Consider the following 22,881-nt stretch of genomic DNA (forward strand, 5'->3'; position numbering starts at 1 on the left):
CAAAATTCTATGACATGTTTATTTTCCATTATCATCCCTATTATATACAGCTAAGGTAGAAAAGCTGATCTCAAGACGGGAAAATTGCCACATTTAGGAAATCTGCAAATTATATTTGCTTTTAGATCAAAATTTAAGAAAGTCATGTTAATGAAATAATGTAGTTTGTATGAATTGTGTAATTTCTATTCCTGTTATTAGACGACATGCCTCATTCAAAAAAATTTATTTTCAACTTACTATTGCTAAGACAGGGGTGCCGACAGTCCTGAAAGGGTGGTCAGTAACAGTTCCAAAGGACACTTAATACCCAAGGTCCTGCCCTGTATCTCTGCCTGGTTGCCCAATGACACGACAAGCAACCCTATACTTTCAGCAGCAGGAGAGAAGGAATACTGGCAACAGTGTTTCCCTCTCCTTCCCTTTTCATTCTGCCCCTACTGCCTGGAAGAACTAGGTTTGGTGGTTCAAAGGGTATGCAAATGCTCCTTTAGGGAAGAAGTGGCAGGTAGTCCTGATTAAGGTCAAAGGAAAGGCTACAGAGGCCTTCCTTACTCTTGATCCTGCTGGCATGGCCGAACCCGAGAGTCTGGCCACAGCCACTTTCCAATGGCCAGGGCCATTAAAGGAAACTGGGCATTGGATGACGGAGTCCCACAAAACAGTTCTGCATTTCTCCACAGCCGCCTACACATAACTCCTGAAAAGGAGAGACTTTGACACCTGCACGAGTTCAATTATGTCATAGCTATCTCTGAATCAATTTGTTTTGAGAATCAGGGGACTTGGGCATCTTCCTCTTCAAAACCAATGCCAGAAAACAACAAATTAGTCAACCAATCAATCAATCTTCTGAAGTAATATGCCCATTGGTTTGTTGCCTGATGTGTCAAGAAAGTCATTGCCTTCCCACCAGACGGCATGAGACTCTTGTACTTCTACAGAAAGTACGGGTTTGATAGTCTCATTGACTTGGTGAAGTACATTAAATCAGCTGACCACTTATCAAGCTAGGAGACAGCTTAGATGGAGGCCATGGCAGATGATTCTATGGCCTCTGACTCAGAGGCCCATAAGGATGTGCCTTCTGCCATGAGTATCTGCAGTGGTTAACCTAAAGTTGATGATGGACCAAACTCTAGTGTGTAGAATATTCTCTGCCTCGAGAGGGGTGGCCAAAGCCATAGCTGGAAAAGAGAGTTCTCAGACTAAAAGATCTGATCATCAACTTGGTCCATAGCCAAACTAGCTAGATCTGACTAGGGTTGTTCCAGGGATGGCTTGGACCCTTGAGGGGTACCGAAGTACTTATTAATGGGCCCGGTTTTCCCCCAAAGGCAGAAAGATCCCCTTCCCCAGATCATTACATTCATGAATGATCACAAGGACATTCACAAAGGAACTATCAGACTTAGTTTCTGGTGTCTTAGGGTCAGATAATTACTGAATACCTTCATACCCAGCAAAGACAGAGAGTGAGGCAGGCTGCTCCAAAGATTTATTTCCCTCCCAATATGATCCCACTGCCCTAAGGAGAGAACTAGCAACATTATTGGGGCCTGAAAAATGCTCGGGACAGCCGACAACAGAGGGGGAAGAATCCCTGGCACTTATTAAGGCAGAGATATGGAAGTTGCTCACATTCTTCCCAGTGCCTTGTCCCAAGGCACTGAGAGAAGATTCCTACGCGTATAGCTCGTGGTCTTCCATTGCATGAAAGCATGCAATGACAGCTTTGAGTAGTGCTATCTTCTCAATTCCCTCTACTGCAGTATTGGGACTTGGGGAGAAGGAGGTAACTATCCAGTTAGGCAAGGTGATGGAGAGGGCTGAAACACATACATCAACTGGGCAACAGACAGTGTACAAAGCTGTACACTCCTGGCCGGCCTGGGTACTGTGGTTTCTGGGGAAACCAGGGTAATTGCTTAGGGGAGATATGGTGTCTGGCCATGACACAGGTTCTTAGTTCTGGCCCCCACACCAGCCATTGGGGGATGAAACACACGCCTCTTGATAATTTCTGGTTTAGTTAGTTTTATGGCCAGAAATACTAATGCAAATATCAATATGAGTTTTCTAAGTCGTGCTATTTGCATCATATATGTGAAAAGTGTAAATAAATTGCACAGAATAAATATTAAGTACTGCTAACATACAGCTGATGCCACACTACATAATTCTGACAGCAGGTAACAATGAAGGGAACTGAACTGCTGCTTTATAAAACTATGCTTTTATTATCCATTTCCACATACTATATAGGGGAAAATCACAAGTTAAGTCCTACATTTGTTTAGCTAGCTTAATGCTACATTTGCAGTGAGAATGGTTCTCAGAATTTCATAGGAGCTTCTAAATAATGTATACTTCTTGTCTCTTTTGACCCATTATCCTTGAAAAGAAGAAAACATAATTTATTGTTACTAAATCTTCGAAGCTGGAAAATACAGATTAATCAAAATTCCAAGAATACGAATAAAAGGTTTCAATTAAATTTCTTAAGCAAACAGCAAGGATGAAGACGGGAATTAAATTGATATAGTATAATTGAAACCTACATTTAAGAGATCATTAATTTTGTTGGAAAAATGACATGATGATAATCCTCATAATTATGATAAGTTAATTTAAAAGAATCAAACTGCAGTGGCTAAGGCAATACTTTTAATATCTTCTGACGCAGAGCAAAAATATTTTTTAACATCTTGGCAAAATGTAGTGGTAAGTACAAGGCCACTTTAACTGCCACTGGAAACGTAGATATTATATGAAGATGTTTGTGGTATGGAAGTGATAAACTTAAAATCAATGAAGCTTACCGGAGGATCCACCGCACACATGCACACCGCATGATCCAGCTATATCAACGACACCCAACTTGCGGAGAAAGCCATGGTTTCCCCAAAGCCAGCCCGCTGGGATGCAGTAAATAACTGTGTTGATAGTTGAGAAAAGCACGTAAGCTACAAAGTTGAACCTTTCGCGAGCGAAACAAAGAAATAAAGTTTTAATTAGAAGTGATAACAAATATATTTAATCTATCATTTTAAGATCACGTTTCATATACATTTAATTTCTACAAAGTTGTAAAGTAGATGTGCATGCTACACATTGATTATATCCATCGCCAAGTTAATTCTATGAAAATTTACTTCTCACCTTCTAGAGTATCTAAAGATCTTGAGACATAAAAATATAAGTAAGAGAATTCAAGAGTATTTATTGTTTGGAGAAATAATCTATTTATATTAACATCATTATGCGTCACCAATAGTTGCCATACTAAGTTGTTCTCTTGATTATCATATTCATTAACTATTATCATGATCATCAATCTTGAATATACAAAGTGAAAGATTAATAAAAATGTGCCACATCGACATTCTTCGAACTTAAAGATTTTCATCAATAACAAAGACTGATCCCTCATCAAGATCATCTTTCTCATCAGGCTTTGTTTACTGTGCATAGAAAGTTTTGAAAGGCTTGTGGTTAAGGGTTTTTCTTTCAGAGAGAAAAGAAGATAGAATAACGACAATGTAACTTTTATAAGAATTATTTTAATAGCTTTTTATCTTTTTATTTAAAAAGATGAATTGATTTTCTTTTTTGCAATCACATTATTTACAGTAAACATTATAATTTTTCCATAAACATAAACCATCTAAATTAACAATTTACTTATCTTGATTTTGATTTCTAGCTACTCAAAAACAATAATCTATTTACTCTTTTTTTTTTTTTGTGAACATTTCATTCATTCTTTCTTTATAGCTACCTATAACACTATAATTTGCTCTTAAGAAAGGCTTATGTCTCCTCTTTCGTATAACATTTCTTTTTACTAACCCTAACAGCATATAAAAAACCAACAATCAATACACTGGCACTATTATATTCCTTTTTTGTCCTATAATTATAACTGAACATTAATTTATTTAAAAAAAATTTCCTTGTTTAAGTCACAATTTTGAAATAATACACTTTTGAAATACATCAAAATTGTTTCTATGTGCCGGCAAATATAAAAAATATGCAAACTGTATTCAAAATCCTCGTAATGATCACATTTATCACTGTTTCTGATATTTAAAAATTTTCAACTGATTATTGGTCGCCAAAGTTCCATGAGCACATCTAAAGGCAAACTCTCTCTCCATGATACCAATGAAAGGTTTGTTTATGCTGTCCCATACCATTTTCCAGTCCAAAAGTGGATAACTCACTTCAAGTTGGGGACACTCTGGCTTTATGAAATTGAAACAATCTTTAGAATTTAAGTTAGGAAATTTTGCATGGCGATAAAATTTTCTGATTACATTAATTACTACTGAAAAAAATGATGTTGACACAAATGAAACCTCATATATTTTCTTCAAATCCACCCCCCCCCAAAAAAAAAAAAAAAAAAAAAACGGATTTTCATCTTGCAATATATAGTACTTACACCAATATCCTTGCTAATATCAATCAGAGCTGTCGAACTGAAAATCGTTAATGATTTGAAATAAACATTTATAATTCCCAATCCACATTTTTCCTTCGACAAACAAAGAATATCTCTGCCTACAAGATGGTAAGTGCCCTTCCACATATATCGGAAGATATGTATCTTTTTTTCAGCAATGTACTTTTTTAAAGTGTGAGATATATACCAAACTTTGGACAAAACTAGTGAATTAATGATAATAACTCCCTGGAAAATAGATAATTGTCTTTGAATTAGCATATCTATTGATATTTTAATATTTTGAGCAAGGCGAGACTAATTTTCTTCACATGTAACTTCAAAATTACTTTATAATAAAATATACCAAGAATATTCACATTTCAAACAGTTTCAACCAACTGGTAGGCCAGATTTTTTGGATTTCATATTCCTTAAACCCAATTACACTAGTTTTGTCCTTGTTTACCTGTGCACCTGTTGCAAGTTCAAGCCATTGTATTTCTCTATAACGTTCTCCAACTGAATCATCAGTTGACAAGATCACGGATTTGTCATCTGCATAACCTTGCAGGCGTATATTTACAGTTTGGAAGACTAGGCCCTATTATCTTATTATTACTTGCCCTATATAAAGGTTCTTGAAATATACAATATAAGAGCACTGACATAGGGCAGCCTTGTCTTACAGACCTTTTAATAAAAAAAAAGGTGAACTCATAAACCCATTTACCAAGATACTACTTACACAATCCTTATACAAAATTCTATCTAGAGCCACAAATTCATCTGATAAGAAAAATTTCTTCATTACTTAAAAACAAAATCCATATTAATTCTATCAAAGGCCTTAGACCAGTCTAAACTTAAAATTGCTAAGTCTTCACTGTTTTGTTTTACATGAAAAATTACATCTGAAATCGTATTATTACAATTCACAATCGACCTTTTCTTCACTGCACAATATTCTTCTGGGGAGATAATCTTCCCAATAACATATCTCAACCTGTTTGCTAAAAACTTAGCAAAGATTTTATAGTCCGCATTCGGTAGGGATATAGGTCTCCAGTTCTCCACCAAAGATAAATCCCTTATTTTAGATAATAATTCTTTTATACCCAAATATTGACTGTCTGGCCTATATTTCACCGTCGTAATGAATTTGAACATTTTCACGATGTCAGACTTTATAAAAAACCAAAACTTTTTATAGAATTCTATTGTAAGCCCTTTATATCCAGGTGATCTTCCTTTTAGACATATTCTTGATGGCATTTAAAACTTAAATTTTCTCTAATTCTCTTCTTAACAAACTTACATCATCTTGATTTAGGACAGAATGGCAAAGGTTAACTCTATACCTGACCTGTGACCTTACAAAACAATTTTTCAAAGTGCTCCTTAATTAAAGCAGAAATTCCCTCTGTGCTTTCTATAATGGAGACATCTGCTTGTTTTATGTTAGTAATGCGTACATGATTTTTCTTTTTCTCAGCACCAAGTAGATGTGCAGATATATTTTTCACCAATTGTACGATTATTTATTTGGCTCTTATCTTTATACCTTTTAACAAATCCTATTGTTGAGAATTTTAAACTTGTCATAATTTACACTAGTATTATAGTTATTATTATAAAGTCGACGAAATCTTGTGTGCAATAAGTTCATCAAGCCATACTTTTCTTGTAAAATTTTTTTCACATATTTTGATAAAATTTTTATATTGTGATTTTGCCCAGTCCCAGCATATAAGTCTATTAGCAAATGTACCATTTTTCTGCTTTATACATTGCCATACACGCACAAAACTTTCTTCAATTTCATCAAATTCTAAGACACACATTTAACTCCCATATTTAATGTTTAATATCAAAACATCCACAGAATGGTCTGAAAAAAATTATTGGCATGGTGTCAGCAGATGTTATGATATCAAATAACTTTACAACATATATCCTGTCTGTTCTAAATCCATAGTTTTTCATATAAAAGTGTATCCTAGTATTCTGTTTGTGAACTTGTAATTGTCTTTCAAAGCAAGGTTTTTCACAACAGAACTCATAGACTTTGAGTAAGGCTTTGTTATTATTACTACAATCTCTTGTGCACAGTATACAGTTGAAATCCCCTCCATAAATGAGATAGTCGTTATTATGTCACAAGTAATACAATATTTCATTCCTGAAAAAAGTCTTTTCTTTCAACAAATATACTTGCACATTTATAATAGGTATAATGCATTTATTGTAACATATTCTTCCAACAACAATTATACCATTAGTATCCATCTTGGTTAAAAGTTTTACATTTGATTTTTCATTCATACATATAATTGTACCAACTATTAAATTTGTTGATGGATATATTTTGAAGATCTGCTGATGCTAGTGACTCGTATGGGTCAATAGTTAAAGCCATAAAAACTACATTAAAGTCCCATGAGGAAGCTGAAATCAAACCTTAGGATCTATCTAGAAAGATCGAAATGATCTGTAATATTGGGCCCTCAAACATCTCCCTGAGATTAAGTCTGAAGACTTAAGATAACATGTCCACCTTGTCGAAGTATTATCTAATATCATTGTCTTGAACAAACTTTTGGGTATGGTAAGCACAGTGAAACTGACTCGTTTGGTTGGTACGTATGGTATGTGGAGCACATACTTGCTGGTATGGATGAGATGGAAATCGTGGTTGGGGCTGAAGCCCGTACTCGAACGAGTGTACAAATTTGGTGGGTCTGATAGCCTGCTGATGGTAGCTTGTAGGTCAGCTGTATATAGCTTGTTGGTCAGACATAAACATGATAGGTTAATGGTGGGTTAAACTTTAATTGGTAAGTTTGACAGGGTATATCAGGCAATATTTTCGATCGCCACCCAACCGGGAAATTGTGAAAACTTTGGACAAGGGGTATATGCAATTCCATGAATATAATCTCATGAAGTTGTAGTGCTGAAATTTCCCACCAATCTTTTCTTACGGTTAGCGTGTTCACAGAAGGACTTTTTTCATATAACTGTCACACTTTCAGTAAGTCTTCATTCCATTCCTCTCTATTCCTTAAGAATAAATTAGACCCAAGAACTAATTTCTTACATCCTTTCTCTGATTATAGATATTAAAAAGCCATTGTTTTGGCTTTAGAGTACTAAAATATTAACTTGTTTTCACTTGGAATGCCGACAAAAAAAATGTTTGTAACGATAGTGCAAATGCTAAGAATTTTGAGAACAAATTGTCATATAATGGTAGTTTGGTTATGGAAACGTCTATAATTGCTCGTTTAATGCTAACAGCTCTCTGCACATCTCTAGTTTTGAAGGTGTAGTATTCCATAATTTGCGAATATTATTAAAAAAGCTAACGAAATTTTTTCTTTTTTTTTTGCAACAGATAAATTGCTGTAGACAAATTGTATAGGTAAATGAATTGTTGTAGACGAATTTATGTATGTTTATAATGTCAAGGTATTGCAATAAATATATAATGAAGCAATAACAACACCACATGAATCTAAATATTTAAAATTTATAAAAAAAAAAAACAGTCAATAACATTAAACCGTGTAAGGAACTTAACGTAAATACATAAATGCAAACAATAACTAAGGTAATGTCATTTAAAACTGCAAGATAATAAAATAAACTATAAATAATTTAAAGAGGTAGATAAACAATTAATTTAATTAAAACAGGAAATGAGTCCTGCAATTACGGGTGTCACGGGTCTGGTGGTTGGGGGGGGGGGGGTGGCAGTGAGGGCCAGTTGCCCCTTCCAGACTTTCTAGGGGTCTCAAAATCTGCGGTATGATATATATATATATATATATATATATATATATATATATATATATATATATATATGTATATATATATATATATATATATATATATATATATATATATATATGTATATATATATATATATATATATATATATATATATATATATATATATATATATATATATATATATATATATATATATATATATATATATATATATATATATATATATATATATATATATATATATATATATATATGTATTTGATAAATTTTGCACATTTAGACCTGTTTTTCATATTCAAATAATCCATGTATTTTAATACCTTAATGTCTCGATTCTCTTAGCGAATAACGGATCAGAGTCCCAAGGCGGAACCACTCAAGGACAATAGCTTCTGGCTAGCCAGGGAATAAAACTCTGGTCCAGGAAGCTGTCATGACAGTGCCGATACCATTTAGCCCCGAAGAAAGATAAAAGTCAATGACAATTCTTCTGTACTGATACCTGTCGAATTCAGCTTTTTTTTTGTACTTGGAATTCAAATCTACACATCTTCACCATCGTAGCTAATTGGTATGTTTGTACTTGGAATTCTATCAACGATAAATTTTGCACATTTAGACGTGTTTTTCATATTCAAATAAGCCATATATTTTGATAACTTAATGTCTGAATTTTCTTACCGACCTCAGGATTAGAGTCCCAAGGCGAAACCACTTAACGACAATAGTTTCTGGCCGGCCAGGGAATCGAACCCTAGTCCAGGAAGCATGACAGTGGTTTCGTCTTGGGACTCTGATCCTGAGGTTAGTAAGAGAATCCAGACATTAAAGTATCAAAATATATGTCTTATTTGATATATATATATATATATATATATATATATATATATATATATATATATATATATATATATATATACTGTATATGTATATATATATATTTATATACATGTATATACTGTATATGTATATGTATATATATATATATATATATATATATATATATATACACACACACACACACACATATATATATATATATATATATATATATATATATATATATATATATATATATATATGTATATATATACATATACACACATATATATATATATATGTGTGTATGTATTTATATATATACATATATATAAATCTATAAGAACTGAGACATCTAATCACTTCAATCTGAATAAATTAATGACCTGTCAGTCACAGTGTTTGATTGATAGTGGTCAATATATTCTTGCTTAAGCTATAAGGTGGGGGACTAGATAGGCGACCATTTATTGATATTGGATCAATGAAATGGAAAGATATTAACACTCTGCTTAAACAACATCAGGTTAACGAGAGGTAGACAGACATTAATTGGATGGTGGCTTGGTTTAGTTCCAAAGGTATTCAGTTCGGTTCCACCCAATCTGTAGCATCATCTTCATTTGCTTTCAGGCAACAAGAGATAGAGGAAAACAGGAACATGTGAAACGTTTTTTGAAAGTTGTTTCTTTACCGGGAAGGCTAGGTTTGTCTTTTCGTGGTTGAGGGTACACTCGGGCACACTATTCTATATAATTTCTCTGCATTTTGTTTAGTTAAAGTTTTTATAGTTTGTATAGGAAATAATTTTTTCAATGTTGTTACTGTTCTTAAAAGATTTTATTTTTCCTTGTTTCCTTTCCTCACTGGGCTATTTTCCCTATTGGGGCCCTGGGGCTTATAGCATCCTGCTTTTCCAACTAGGGTTATAGCTTAGTAAGTAATAATGATAATAATAATAATGTAAGGAAGGCAATGATGCATTAAATTTAGGATATGTTATAAAAACTCTGGAACTAATTGCAGAATCTAATCCTTCTCTATGGAAAAATCTAGATAGACGATTTGGATATTACTCGAGTCTTCAGTATTAAAAAAACTTGCCATCAGTCATTGGAACTCTTATCAAACACACAACATGTAGCTTACGGAAGCCCACTCAGCTAATCTTATTTTTCATTATGGTTACTGAGACAAAAGATTTGTCTGAAGAAAAAGAACAATTGGCTTTTCTTGTTAGGTACTGTATCATTGGTATATATCACATGGAGAGGGATTATGCAGCAAGTTTACCTGATTTTATATGTGAGGAGATAAAACAATCTGATTTAATTTGACCAAACTATGTGGCTCAGTGTTATGATGGGGCAAGTTCTATGAGTGGATGCTTCAGTAGTATTCAGGCATGACTACAAGATAAAATTCTTCAGGCCGTGTACATACTTTGCTATGCCCACAAGCTTAATTTAGTACTGGATGACTGTGTAAAGAATATCAGTGGTCTCTCTTCTATCTTGTCGGTCATTAACACACTATACGCATAACTAACAGTATTACAAGATACCAACTTTTCATGAAGGCACAGGAAGCAGATGACCTACAAGTTTTGACTTTAGAAAGGCCTGCTATAACAAAATGGTCTCATTGTTATAGGTCAGTTGCAAAGGTTAAGCAGTAGGAATGAGTGAGTACAATTCAAGTCCTGGTTCTGAGATATCTTTCAAAAGAATATATTTTGTCATATTAGACAGATTTTTCTCTGAGATGGATAATATATTCACTCATAATATGCCCCTGAATGCACTTGACTGTAATTCTTAGGACATTTTAAATAATAAGAAACTCTTTGCCATAATACGGTTTTCTAAGGATAGATAGTACATATTGCTGAAATCCTTGATTGCTTAAAATTCTGTAGTAGAGTCACTTTCTTACTAAGAATGAAAAGCCTAGGAATTTGTTTGAATTGAATGATGAACTCAAACCATTAGAATGTGCCTACTCATTAACTCTTAAACTTGTTAAATTTCTCATCACGGTTCTCTCCTACTACCTGTAATGAACGACTATTTTCAGTGCCCAGTTTAGTGAAAACCTATCTACGAACTACCATGAGAAATGAACGCTTGAATCACTTGCTTCATATAATCTCATAAAAGGATATGGTTAAAAATTGTAAATATGACATATTGGTTAAGGATTTTGCAAAATTTAATATGCATGGTGCTATTTTGAAATTGTCTTAGATGAAGCTTGTTAAAATTATGTACCATTTTATCTCTACCCATATTCACAAGATTAATTACATCCTGCTCACATCAACTTTTCGTTTCCTGAATGATCCATGTGAAGGTAGCGAGCTATATTAATGCAACATGTTAAATTACAGATATTCTAAGACTAATGCTATGTTGTATATCCCGATTAGTTTAGAATTTTCATCAAATTTCATCATATATTATGTCAAAATTTTATGTATGGCATTTTTCTAAGAATAGAAATTCTTCAAATTTCCATTGCAAGAGGCTTGAAATTGCCACTAACTTGTTTATATTTCTAGAATGTTTGCAAGGAGATTTAAAAATCCTTCCTCACTTCGCTCGCTACTGTGACGAGCCGAGAGAAGGTTGTGACTCAAAGACAGGATGAAATCACTCTCCTTTATATACAAAAACTCAATGCAACAGGAAATTTCCTGTTCAACCGACACTGCACCGGTTAACAGTTAACGGTGAGTAAAATAGACACATTATTTCAGGTTCAATGCAACAGGAAATTTCCTGTTCAACCGACACCGCGTCGGTTAACAGTTAACGGTGAGAAAAACATACATGTTATTTCAGGTTCTTTTTAGTGCGAGGGGAGAGCGAAGATACAAGCATAATATATACATAAAATGAAATGTCATTACTATGTACGATCGTGTGACACACGGTTGGTACATACTCCCCCCCTAAAAATGACATACTGTACATGTTAAATAGGGCGCCCTGATCTAGTTCGCAGGCGGGTCATCTGGCAGGAGATAAGCAGGTTTTAGACGATCAATGGAGACCCAGCCTTCTTTGCCACGAATGTTTAGTAGGAATGCTTTCGGACTGCGTCGGATCACAAGGAAAGGGCCCGTGTAAGGGGGCGTTTAGCGGTGGCTTGTTAGTGTCGTTTCGCAGGAAGACGTGCGTTGCAGAGTGCAAGTCTGTTGGTATGTAATGCTCCGCTGGGGGCTTGTAAGCCTGGCGGCATGGAGTAAATTTTCCCACGATGTGACGTAAGAGTTGGAGATCGTCGGAGGAGGTTGTAGAAGGAAAAAATTCGGCAGGAACGACCAACGGGTCGCCATACACCATTTCGGCTGGTGAGACATCGAGGGGGTCTTTAGGAGTGGTCTTTAGTTCCAGGAGGACCCAGGGAAGCTGAGTAAACCAGTTGGAATCCTTGCAGCGGGGCATCAAATCTGCTTTGAGGGTGCAATGAAAACGTTCAACCATTCCATAGGCAGCGGGGTTGTAGGCAATTGTCTGATGTAGGGTGATGCCCAGGAGATTCGCTAATGATGTCCACAATTGAGAGGTGAAAGTGGTACCCCTGTCAGAAGTAATATGCTCAGGGATACCAAATCTTGCAATCCATCCTGAGAGTAAGGCAGATGTACATGAGGCGAACGTTGCAGTTTCCATGGGAATGGCTTCAGGCTAACGAGTGGAGAGGTCGATGACAGTAATTAGGTAACGATGTCCTTGTGATGTGGGTAGGGGGCCTACAACGTTGATGTGAATGTGTGCGAAACGACGCTAAGGTTGAGGAAAGGTGCCCACTCCTGAATCCGTGTGTCGATGTACTTTGGAAGTTCGGCAAGAAGTACAGGCTCGGACCCAATCATTAGCATCCTTAGAAATTCTGTGCCAAATGAACTTCCTCTTCAGCAGCTGTGCAGTAGAACGGCATGACGGATGTGAAAGGCCGTGAATGAAATCAAACACCTGCCGGTGCATGGGAGCAGGAATCCAAGGTCGCGGTCTACCAGTACTGACGTCACAGAGGAGGGTGGTGTTGGAGTCTTCGAGGGGAATTCTTCCCAACGGAGGGACGTGCAGGATGTCCTACATGCTTGATACTCTGCATCCTGTCGTTGGGCTTCAGCCAAGGCGTTGTAATCCAATCCTAGCTGAACGGCAGCCAATGTGTTTCTTGACAGGGTATCGGCAACGGGATTCATTTTCCCAGGGACGTATTGAAGGGTGCAATTGTATTCAGCCACGGCGGAGAGATTTCGGCGTTAACGGGCGGACCAGGCGTCAGACTGTCGAGTGAAGGCGTGCACCAGAGGCATGTGGTCTGAGGGAATGACGAAGGGCGTACCTTCTAAGAAATGGCAAAAGTGACGGACAGCCAAGTGCACTGCCAGCAATTCGCAATCGAAGGTAGAATAATCCGATTCTGCCTTGGACAGTTATCTGCTGAGAAGGCCAATGGGCGGGGGGAGCTGTTGACCACTTGCTCAATTACTGCACCAATAGCGACGTCGCTGGCATCAGTAGAGAGAAGGAGAGGGGCGTGTGGGATAGGAAAAGTGAGAGCCACAACGGTTGATAGGGCCTTCTTTGCATTACAGAAGGCTGCTTCTTGAAGAGGACCCCACTTCAGGTTCTTTCGCTTGCCCTTGAGGGAGGCGTCGAGGGGAGCAAGAGTGGCGGCAATGGCTGGCAGAAAACGGTGATAATAGTTGATCATGCCCAAGAATTCCTGCAGAGCTTTGACGGTCGAGGGCGCGGGGAAGTCCTGAACGGCTGCTACCTTCTCAGGGAGGGGATGGACTCCTTCAGGAGTGATGTGGTGCCCTGAGAACGACACTTCGTTGGCGCTAAAGGTACACTTGTCGCACCGGACTACAAAGTTGTTTTGTTGCAGGTGGTCGAGCACGATGCGCAGGTGACGGAGGTATTCCTCTTTTGAGGAGGAGAACACAAGTATGTCATCCACATCACATACACAGAAGGGGAGGCCCCCTAAGATGCCATCCATAAGACGTTGAAATGTGGCCCCAGCATTACGAAGGCCAAAACAGGAGTAATTAAAGTTGTATTTACTAAACGGAGTGGTGATGGCGGTCTTGGGGATGTCTTCTGGGTTCATAGGCACCTGATAATAACCCTTCAGGAGGTCGAGCGTAGAGAAAATCTTTGCTTTGTGCAGGTAGGAGGTCACGTCGGCAATGGTAGTGAGGGGGTTCTGTTTGCATGTTCAGGCGCCTGTAATCCCCGCATGGACGAAGGGAGCCGTCTTTCTTCAGAATGATGTGTAAGGGTGACGACCATGGGCTGGAGGCCTTTTGGCAAAGGCCCATTTCCTCCATTTTGGCGAACGTCTGTTTGGCGGCTGCCAATCGTTCCGGTGTCAGACGTCTGAATTTTGCGAAGACTAGGGGTCCCGTCGTCTTGATATGGTGATAAATACCGTGCTTGGCAGGAGCCGTGGGCGTTTGGCGAAGTTCTAGACAGAAAACTTCCGGGTACGACGTGAGGAGGTGGGGGTAGGCATCCTCGGGTGCGCTGATGTGGAGAGCGAGGTTGGAGGGGCCGTGTTGAAGAGGTGTCGAGATGTACGAGTCTGCGTTGACCAATCGTCGGTGGGCAACATTGACCAGAAGGTGGAAATCCGCACCGAGGATTGGCAATGTGACGTCACCAACGAGAAACTTCCAATTAAATTTACCGTTCCCAAATGATAATGTAAGGTTCCCGTAACTGTAGGTGGGTATCGCAGATCAGTTGGCAGCTACCAAGCGGACGTCGGCAGATGTAGACAGACTACGTCGTATCCTGAAGAGTTCCCTTGGCAAAAGAGAACGACAAGCACCCGTGTCTACCAAAAATTGCACGCCCATTCCTGCATCATGTAAGAAGAAAAGATTAGAAACACGGGAGGCCACTGCCACGAGTGATGGCCTACTTACACATTTTTTGGCCACTGACAATCCTCAGCACATTTCTTCGCGGTTGCCCCGAATCTGTTGTGGTAGTAGCAAAACTGCGGCTAATGGGAGGTAGTAAGTGGCTGCAGAAGTCGTTGGTTGGGACGCGAGCGAGTGGTGTGTGGTGGGTGGCTTTGTCGCCACTTCGTCACGTCACGGGGTAGGCGTGTATGTCTTACGGCATTCACGTCAGCTTCGGTTGACGTTGAATAGGCGTCCTCTTCGTCAGGAGAGGGGGCGTTGATGGAGGTCTTGAAGTGGCTGTCCATAAGGGCATCGGCTTTGGTCATCAAGTGCTTTATGGGTAAACTATCGACATCGGGTATGACAGCACGCACAGGTTCGGGTAAACGGCATATCCAAAGGGCACGAAGTAGGTTCACCTCACGAGGAGAGCCGTCTGCGGCAGGTTGCAGGCGAGCGATACTGGTCATTTCCCTGAGGGCGAGTGAAGCCCTTTGGTCCCCCAACAGTTGCTGAGAGAGCTGAAAAAGCTTTTCTATATGGACGGCTGGCGACGGCGAGTACTGGTGCAGAAGGTATGTTTTGAGGGCGTCACAAGCTATTGGGGTGTCTCCTTGTTCACAAAGCCAGTCAGATATTTCCGGGAAGGTGTCCTCGGGTATTGCCGCAAAAACATAATCTGCTTTGGTGGTTGAGCGAGTCACGCTCTTGATGCGAAATTGGACTTCTGCGCACTGAAACCAAGCAAACACCTCTCCGCTGGCGAATGATGAAAGTTTCAATGGGGCAGAGCCAACTTCCGTAGAGTCTGCCATAGTACCAACGACGGAGGGGCGAGGGGGGTTGGAAGGCGGGAGGAGCGAGTCAACTTCCGGGGTCACCAATGTGACGAGCCGAGAGAAGGTTGTGACTCAAAGACAGGATGAAAGCAACTGAGTAACTTTATTACAGAACACTTTCCTTTATATACAAAAACTCAATGCAACAGGAAATTTCCTGTTCAACTGACACCGCACCGGTTAACAGTTAACGGTGAGAAAACATTCATGTTATTTCAGGTTCTTTTTAGTGCGAGGGGAGAGCGAAGATACAAGCATAATGTATACACAAAATGAAATGTCATTACTACGTACGATTGTGTGACACACGGTTGGTACACTACCTTCCCCTTTTGGGAGGAGGGTTCTCAAATAAACCTATGCCCCTATGGAAAATGAAAGGATGCCCCTGCTTGCAAACATAAAAACTATCAATATTATAATAGACAAGGTAAGGTGTTCGTTGATTCCAGATAATACATCAATGAATGATATAATTAAAATATATTAAAGAAAATTATCAATATGACAATGAGAAATGAAAGAGTAAATGACATTTAAAATGCTGTGATAATAAAATAGCACACATATATAAAAGTAAAAATAAAAACCCATGAAAACAATCAAATACATTTCCAACAATAGTCAATACACCCTTGGCCCTTTTTATACACGAGTCTACAACCAAGACCTGTCAAACTGCGTTGGGAACGAGTTGACCCCAACTTTTAACCAGACAGAGTGACATACCAATCGTTGTATTGCAGCCAACAGTTCTTGTTGGCACGGGCCTTTCCCTTGTTCGGCTCGTAGTGACATACCAAGACATGTCCGTTGTTATAAGACAAACAGGGTAGCGGGTAAAGTAGTACTTTGTGGCAACTGTGTATCTGTCAGACGTCTCCTTAGCTTACCATGAAGTATACCGGAGTTAATGCAGTCAATGCTTTCTATGAAACAAAGTCACTGAATTTGTAAACATGTTATCAAAACATTAATATTATTATTATTTTTCCAAACACCACTTCTCAAAATTAATAAGAATACTTTCGATCACGTAGTTACAAACTCAGCAGCTGAGTTGTACAGACAGCGTTGCCAACAGTTTCACCTTTGATGAACTCAGCGTTACCTGCTGCAATGTTGAGCTGTAAGACGTGTCCTTAACTTCTCATGAAGTGTACTGGAATTAATGAAGCCAACTGTACCTTAAAACCAGTCTGTTATGGTCGTAAGAAATTCTCCGGAACTGAGAAAAGCTACTCTTTATTAGGAAACTAACGTTTTGCCATAGATGCTTTTAGTACAATACCTGTTTGATAAAGAGTTTCTTCTTCAAACAGACTATTTACAACTCACCTGTTTGATACACATGAAGAATAGGAATGACAAGTTACTGAGATGGGCATTGAATTTGCAACCCTTTTCTTTCCACGTACAGTAGCCTGTATAAAAGGTTCAGAAAAAAAAATGGACCTGATATGTTGAGTCAGTGTTTCAGTTTGTTCATTCTTGGTGTAGGGTATTGTCGAAGGAATGTGTAATTTCATAGTCTTGAACAAACTTGTCATACTCATGTAAGATTTATATAAAATTTCAAGCAGACTGGAATGGCATTTTTAGTGATATTTTGGGCTTGAATTGGTCACAATTGCATAATGGCGTAGAGCCTGTTGTTCCTTTGAGTAAAATCTAGTCTACATAATTGATAGGCGTATCCCATCTCGCGTGCTAAGTTATCGAGTGAAAGACAAACTGACTTAAGAAGCAGGAGGCCTATCATCTTTGGAAGTGTAACAACTCAAATTTGACTTGGATTAGCTATACTTGGCTTAGAGCTTTTGCTCAGAGAGTTTATGCTTCATTTGAAAAGGAATACAATTTAACCATAAAAGAAACCCTTTCTTGTACAACCCAGAAACATAAGTGGTGGGTTAACCTTAAATCTGTACTCTTTGGTGTTGACACAACAGTTCGTCCTTTGCTTAAACCAGATGGCTCTGTCCCTTACTGTCCAAAGGAAAAGTCAACCCTTTTAGCTGCTATGTTTGACAGTAATCAGAGTAAACTTTATCTTCCTTATTCCTGTTTTACCTGAGGCTACACTAACTAGTTTAGCTTTTCGATGCTGTAAAATGAAAGCTTTCTTGATTGACCTTGATGCTTATGGAGGTGTAGACTCAAATGGTATTTTTCCTTTGTTTTTATAAAGACAGCTGATTTCTTCGCTTTAAAGTTATCTTTTATTTTCAGCAAGTTAGCAAGACGAGGTTCTTTTTGCTGTTATTGGTGAATTGGTAATGTTACTCCTTTATGTAAATGAATTTGTAGTAGCTCAAGTCCAGCTGATTACTGCCAAATTTCCATAACTTCCATATTATCTAAAGTTTTTGAATGACTTTTGGCAAAATGTTTCAATAAGTTTGCTAAAAGTAATCATCCGTTCCCTAGTTTGCCCTTCTTACAAACTCCAATGTTATACAGAAATCCATTGATTGTGGTCAGGAAGTTCATATGATTGATCTTGAGTTTAGTGCTGCCTTTGACCACGTTAATCATCAGGCTCTTGTTTTCAAACTCAAACAGTTGGAAGTGGGTGGGTTTTTTTTTAGCATCATTATTTAATTTTCAAGTAATATTGAGTTGTTGATGATGCGCACCACAGTGAGTATAGAGATAGGATATCTGGTGTTCCTCAGGGTAATGTTCTTCACTCATTACTTTTCCTATTATATACACATTACAAGTGGTTTGGCCTAGAAAACAAATCGTTGCATATGCAGGTGATGCTACTGTATTAAATCCATCGCATGAATGTAGACCTGGGGTTACTGAATCCCATAACAAAGATCTAGCTAAAATTAGTGCATGGTGCAAATTACGGGTTATGAAGTTGAATCCTGAAGTAGGAATTTAAGCATGGATAATGTTTTTTGAACTCTGTATGACTTTTAAAATTTTAGGCGAGATTCTCGACAGCAAATTTACTTTTGAGAAACAAATTAGGTTTACCTCTTCTTCAATTGCACAAAAAATGGCTTTTTGAGAAAGTCTTGTAAGATTTTGTGATTAATCTATCCTGAAGAAGTGTTTTAATTCTTTCATTATACCTTGTTTTGAGTATTGTTCTCTTGTCTTGGCTTCAGCTACTGATTCTCATCTTAATTTGTCAGACAGGAACCTCCAGTCTATTAAATTTCTTATTCCTGATCTAGATATTAATCTCTGGCATCCTCGTTCAATTAGTTTGTTATGCATGTTGCATACTGTTTTTCATAATTCTGACCATCCTTTACATTCAGATATTCCCAGACAGTATCATTCTGTTTGTAATACTAGGTATGTAGTTATTACTAATAGGTATGCCTTCTCCATCATAAGACTCAATACTACACAGTTTTATTACAGCTGTGACCAAGTTGTGGAATGATCTTCCTGATCGGGTAGTTGAGTCAGTAGAACTTCAAAAGTTCAAAGTTGGAGCTAATGTTTTTATGTTGAACAGGCTGACATATGTATCTTTTTATAGTTTATATATGTTAGCTCTGTTTTAATGCTGTTACTTTTCTTAAAAGATTTTATTTCAATTGTTCATTACTTCTCATATAGTTTATTCATTTCCCTTTTTCCTTTCTTCACTGGGCTATTTTGCCCGTTGGAGCCCTTGGGCTCATAGCATCCTGCTTTTCCAACAAAGGTTGTAGCTTAGCTAATAATAATAATAATAATAATAATAATAATAATAATAATAATAATAATAATAATAATGATAATAATAATGATAATGCTAATAATAATAATACATTGAGGTGTAGTTAAGGTGTAAGTTCAACTTCCAGTTTTGTATGCTTGGATATTTCGTTTTCTATAGCATCCAAGGTATAGAGAGATATTGTGAAAACCTAACAGAGAACATCTAAAGCAGCTCTTCACTGACTAACTTAATCCCTGTCTCTTACCTAATTACTATTAGGACAATGGTCTCTCACATCTGACTTGTAGTTCATTGCTTGATTATTGCTCCAGACAATGTTTCGCTAACCATCTAATTCTCACACTGCTGTCATCTTTGTGTTTCGTTAATCTCTATATTGCATATGACATATTTTGTATAAACTACATTGATATAAGGTTGTATGTTGTTAAAAAAGATTTGCAATTGGTGTAGTTTGGATTCTAATTGACATGCGATTGAACCTATTAAATGGCCCACAAAAACTGATGAAAATTTATTAAGATCTCATAAGACTAAAGGCCTGTCCATACGAGCATGCCTGATTGTTGGGCATGCCGATTAAGGGCACATTTGACGGGTAAACAGCTAAATTGCCTGAACTCCTTATGTTTTAAATCAGTAGTTAGTGCCCGATGGCTCGAGATCCGACCCTGCCAGACACATGTTAACCTAGTATACCCATAATGGTTTTCCCACTATCCAAGTCATTGTAACACTGTTCAGACTTGTGAAAGCAGTCCCTGCACAGATAAGGAAACATGGTTCTTCTGTTATGACAGGTAACAAATTTGATTAGTAAAAATAACCTTAATAAATTTCTATTAGGCAAGACATAATTATGTGATGATTCCATCAAAAAGAAAACTAAAAAAATTGAAAAATAAACTATACTCAGGTATTTGAGGTTTACAATAGCCTCCTATCATGTTTATATGGATTGCATAAAGTTATGATAGCATTGTTATGCAAGCTCGTCTATTCATTAACTTGGCCATGTGGACTACATTCATAGGCAGGCCCGGAAAGAAGTGCCTGCCATCCGTGGACACATCCACTTGTCTAGATAGGACTTAAAATCTTAACACACTGTTGATAGTTATAGAAAAGCTAAGTTGTCCACCACTTGCAGTTATATGGTCCATTCTGAGTTTGGGATCTGGTCCCTTCTACTCGGATCGTCTGCTACCACATTCGCCTTGCCCGTAATGAAATTTGGTATAAGAGTCACGTTCCTTCCATCTGGCCAGGCCAGATCCTCCTATGCGAGATCTTACATGTCTGTGACTTTCCTTCTTTATATATAATATAGCCGTAGGGTTATCGGTGAACACTGAGGCGACTCTTGATGAGTACTGGAGATCAAGGTGAGGGAAATCCAGTTGGATTACCAGGAGGTCTCTCCAACTGATGGAGTCCCTAGAGTTCTGCATTGTTCATAATATGATGTCCGGGAGGGAGGTTGATAATGGAAGGTTCAGGTTCAATTGATTAGACCACCAGATGAGATTCTGTCTGAACCTGAGACTCCTTCTTCCTCTGGAAACCAATAGGATTAGAGGTGGCAGGAGGCTGAGGAGTCTTATCCACAGTTCTGCTGGAGGTGCCTTTGTCATCAGAAAAAGTCGGATGCATTCCTGTAGTTAGGATGTGGTCATGTGTCAGAAAAGACTTAAAAATTGAAGAGTTGATCTTCATTCCCAGATAGATTGAAATCTGACTTGGCTCTAGTTCTGACTTCTCTATGTTGATCTGGATGCCCAGATAGTTGCAGAATCTCAGGACCACATCCCTTGCGTGGATGACTTCCTGTTCTAAGCTCAACAGGAAGAACAACTCGTCCAAGTATCTCATCATCTTATACCTCTCTTATAGAGGGCCGCTCCAACAGGTGCTATGAGAAGTGTGAAGACCAGTAGTGCTATTGTCAGGACAAAGCATTCTTGTGATGCCATCATCAGGCCAAATCTTAGTGCTTTGAACTACCATGTCTCCTGTTTGCATCAAAACCTCACTAGATTGAGGGAGAAGAATCAGTCATCTCGACAGTCCACCAAAACTTCTGACATTAAAGTCTCCAGTTTGATATGAGCCTTTGTCACCAAATGGTTCAGACAAGAAAGGTCTCCAAGAAGTATATGCATCTTTGATGAGAAATATAAGGCTGTAGAAATTGGTAGATGGAAGCCCTTCTGCTCAATAGGGGTGGAGGTTAACTGAGGGGAATCCTCCTAGTACTGCCAGTGATGCTGTAAGCAGCCTCCTGTCTTCTCACACAATTAGCCCTATGGATGAAAACCCATACCAAACATCTTTGATCATCTTTGTCCTCTACTTCCCTATGTCAAGCTTGTAAACAGTTGAGGCTGTTGTTGGGTTGTAAAATGATGAGAGAACGAGTTTTCTGAGCCTTGGCAACCTGTCCTCGACTTCTTATATGTTAAAGGCTGGTTACCAGCTTGTCTCTTCTTGCCTGGGCTATGGTTTTGGTTTGGTAGGCCTTTGTGCTTAGGCTAATATCTTTATAAGCAAGGACTGAATCTTGAGGTGGGTCTTATCAAAAAGCCACTCTTCAAAGAGAGTTAAAGCCTTCAACGTTCTCCTCTGAATGTCAGAGGAGGATGGAAAGTGGTGTGGCAAGAAAAATTCTTTCTTCGCAAAGTCAGATATGATCTTTGGAGGCATATTACTGTTATGGATAATTAGATGGAGAGGATTATGGAGTTGGCCAATTGATTGTAACGAGGCTAGTACTGCTGGAGATCTCTTCCCGTAACGAGATAAGAAGCAATGGTGACATAGCATGTGGATATTCTTCTATAACCAAGTATGCCCTAATGCTTGTGGCCAAGACTGCAGCCAGAAAGGGAGACTTGTTACTTTCAGCATACTTTGCTGACTTCTTAGTGACCACCTGTCTCATATGTCTAAGGAATTCTCCTGTCAACCAGAGTGGAACTGGGTTCTGTTTCTTTACATATTGTGTGTCTTCAAGAAACCTGGACACTGAAGGGAACTCTCCAGGTTCTTGCATTATGACTAGTCTTTGACTCCCCCAAAAAAAACCTCAAGGATGAAGGTGATCATCCTTTTGAAGGCAGACGATGGAATATTGCCTTGCTTCAATCCTTAGAGGTTGTCCCCAACCTCTAGAGCAAACTTCCACGTTATCCTCATGATGGCCAGCAGTTTCCTCTCGAGAAATCCGAGGAATAGAAGAAAATGAAGGAGCCATGACAGGCGACCTATCAGGAGTACCATAGTCTTGCACTTTGACCTGACCCATCTTAATCACAACAGGGTGTTCCTTAGAACACATAACAATCACATT

The 22,881-nt window shown here is 38.1% G+C and overlaps 1 protein-coding gene across 2 annotated transcripts in view; it reads right to left on the reverse strand.

Moving 5' to 3' along the window:
- LOC137654347 (putative ammonium transporter 3) overlaps positions 1-22,881 on the reverse strand; it is a 115,380-nt gene that overhangs the window by 53,049 nt on the left and 39,450 nt on the right. For both annotated transcript variants that reach the window (XM_068387963.1, XM_068387964.1), the window contains one exon: positions 2,823-2,980. In XM_068387963.1, coding sequence (XP_068244064.1) covers positions 2,823-2,980 — 158 coding nt within the window. The remainder of the gene's footprint in view (positions 1-2,822; positions 2,981-22,881) is intronic.

This window comes from Palaemon carinicauda, chromosome 15 (assembly GCF_036898095.1).
Source record: "Palaemon carinicauda isolate YSFRI2023 chromosome 15, ASM3689809v2, whole genome shotgun sequence".
In the NCBI taxonomy this organism is placed as follows: Eukaryota; Metazoa; Arthropoda; class Malacostraca; order Decapoda; family Palaemonidae; genus Palaemon; species Palaemon carinicauda.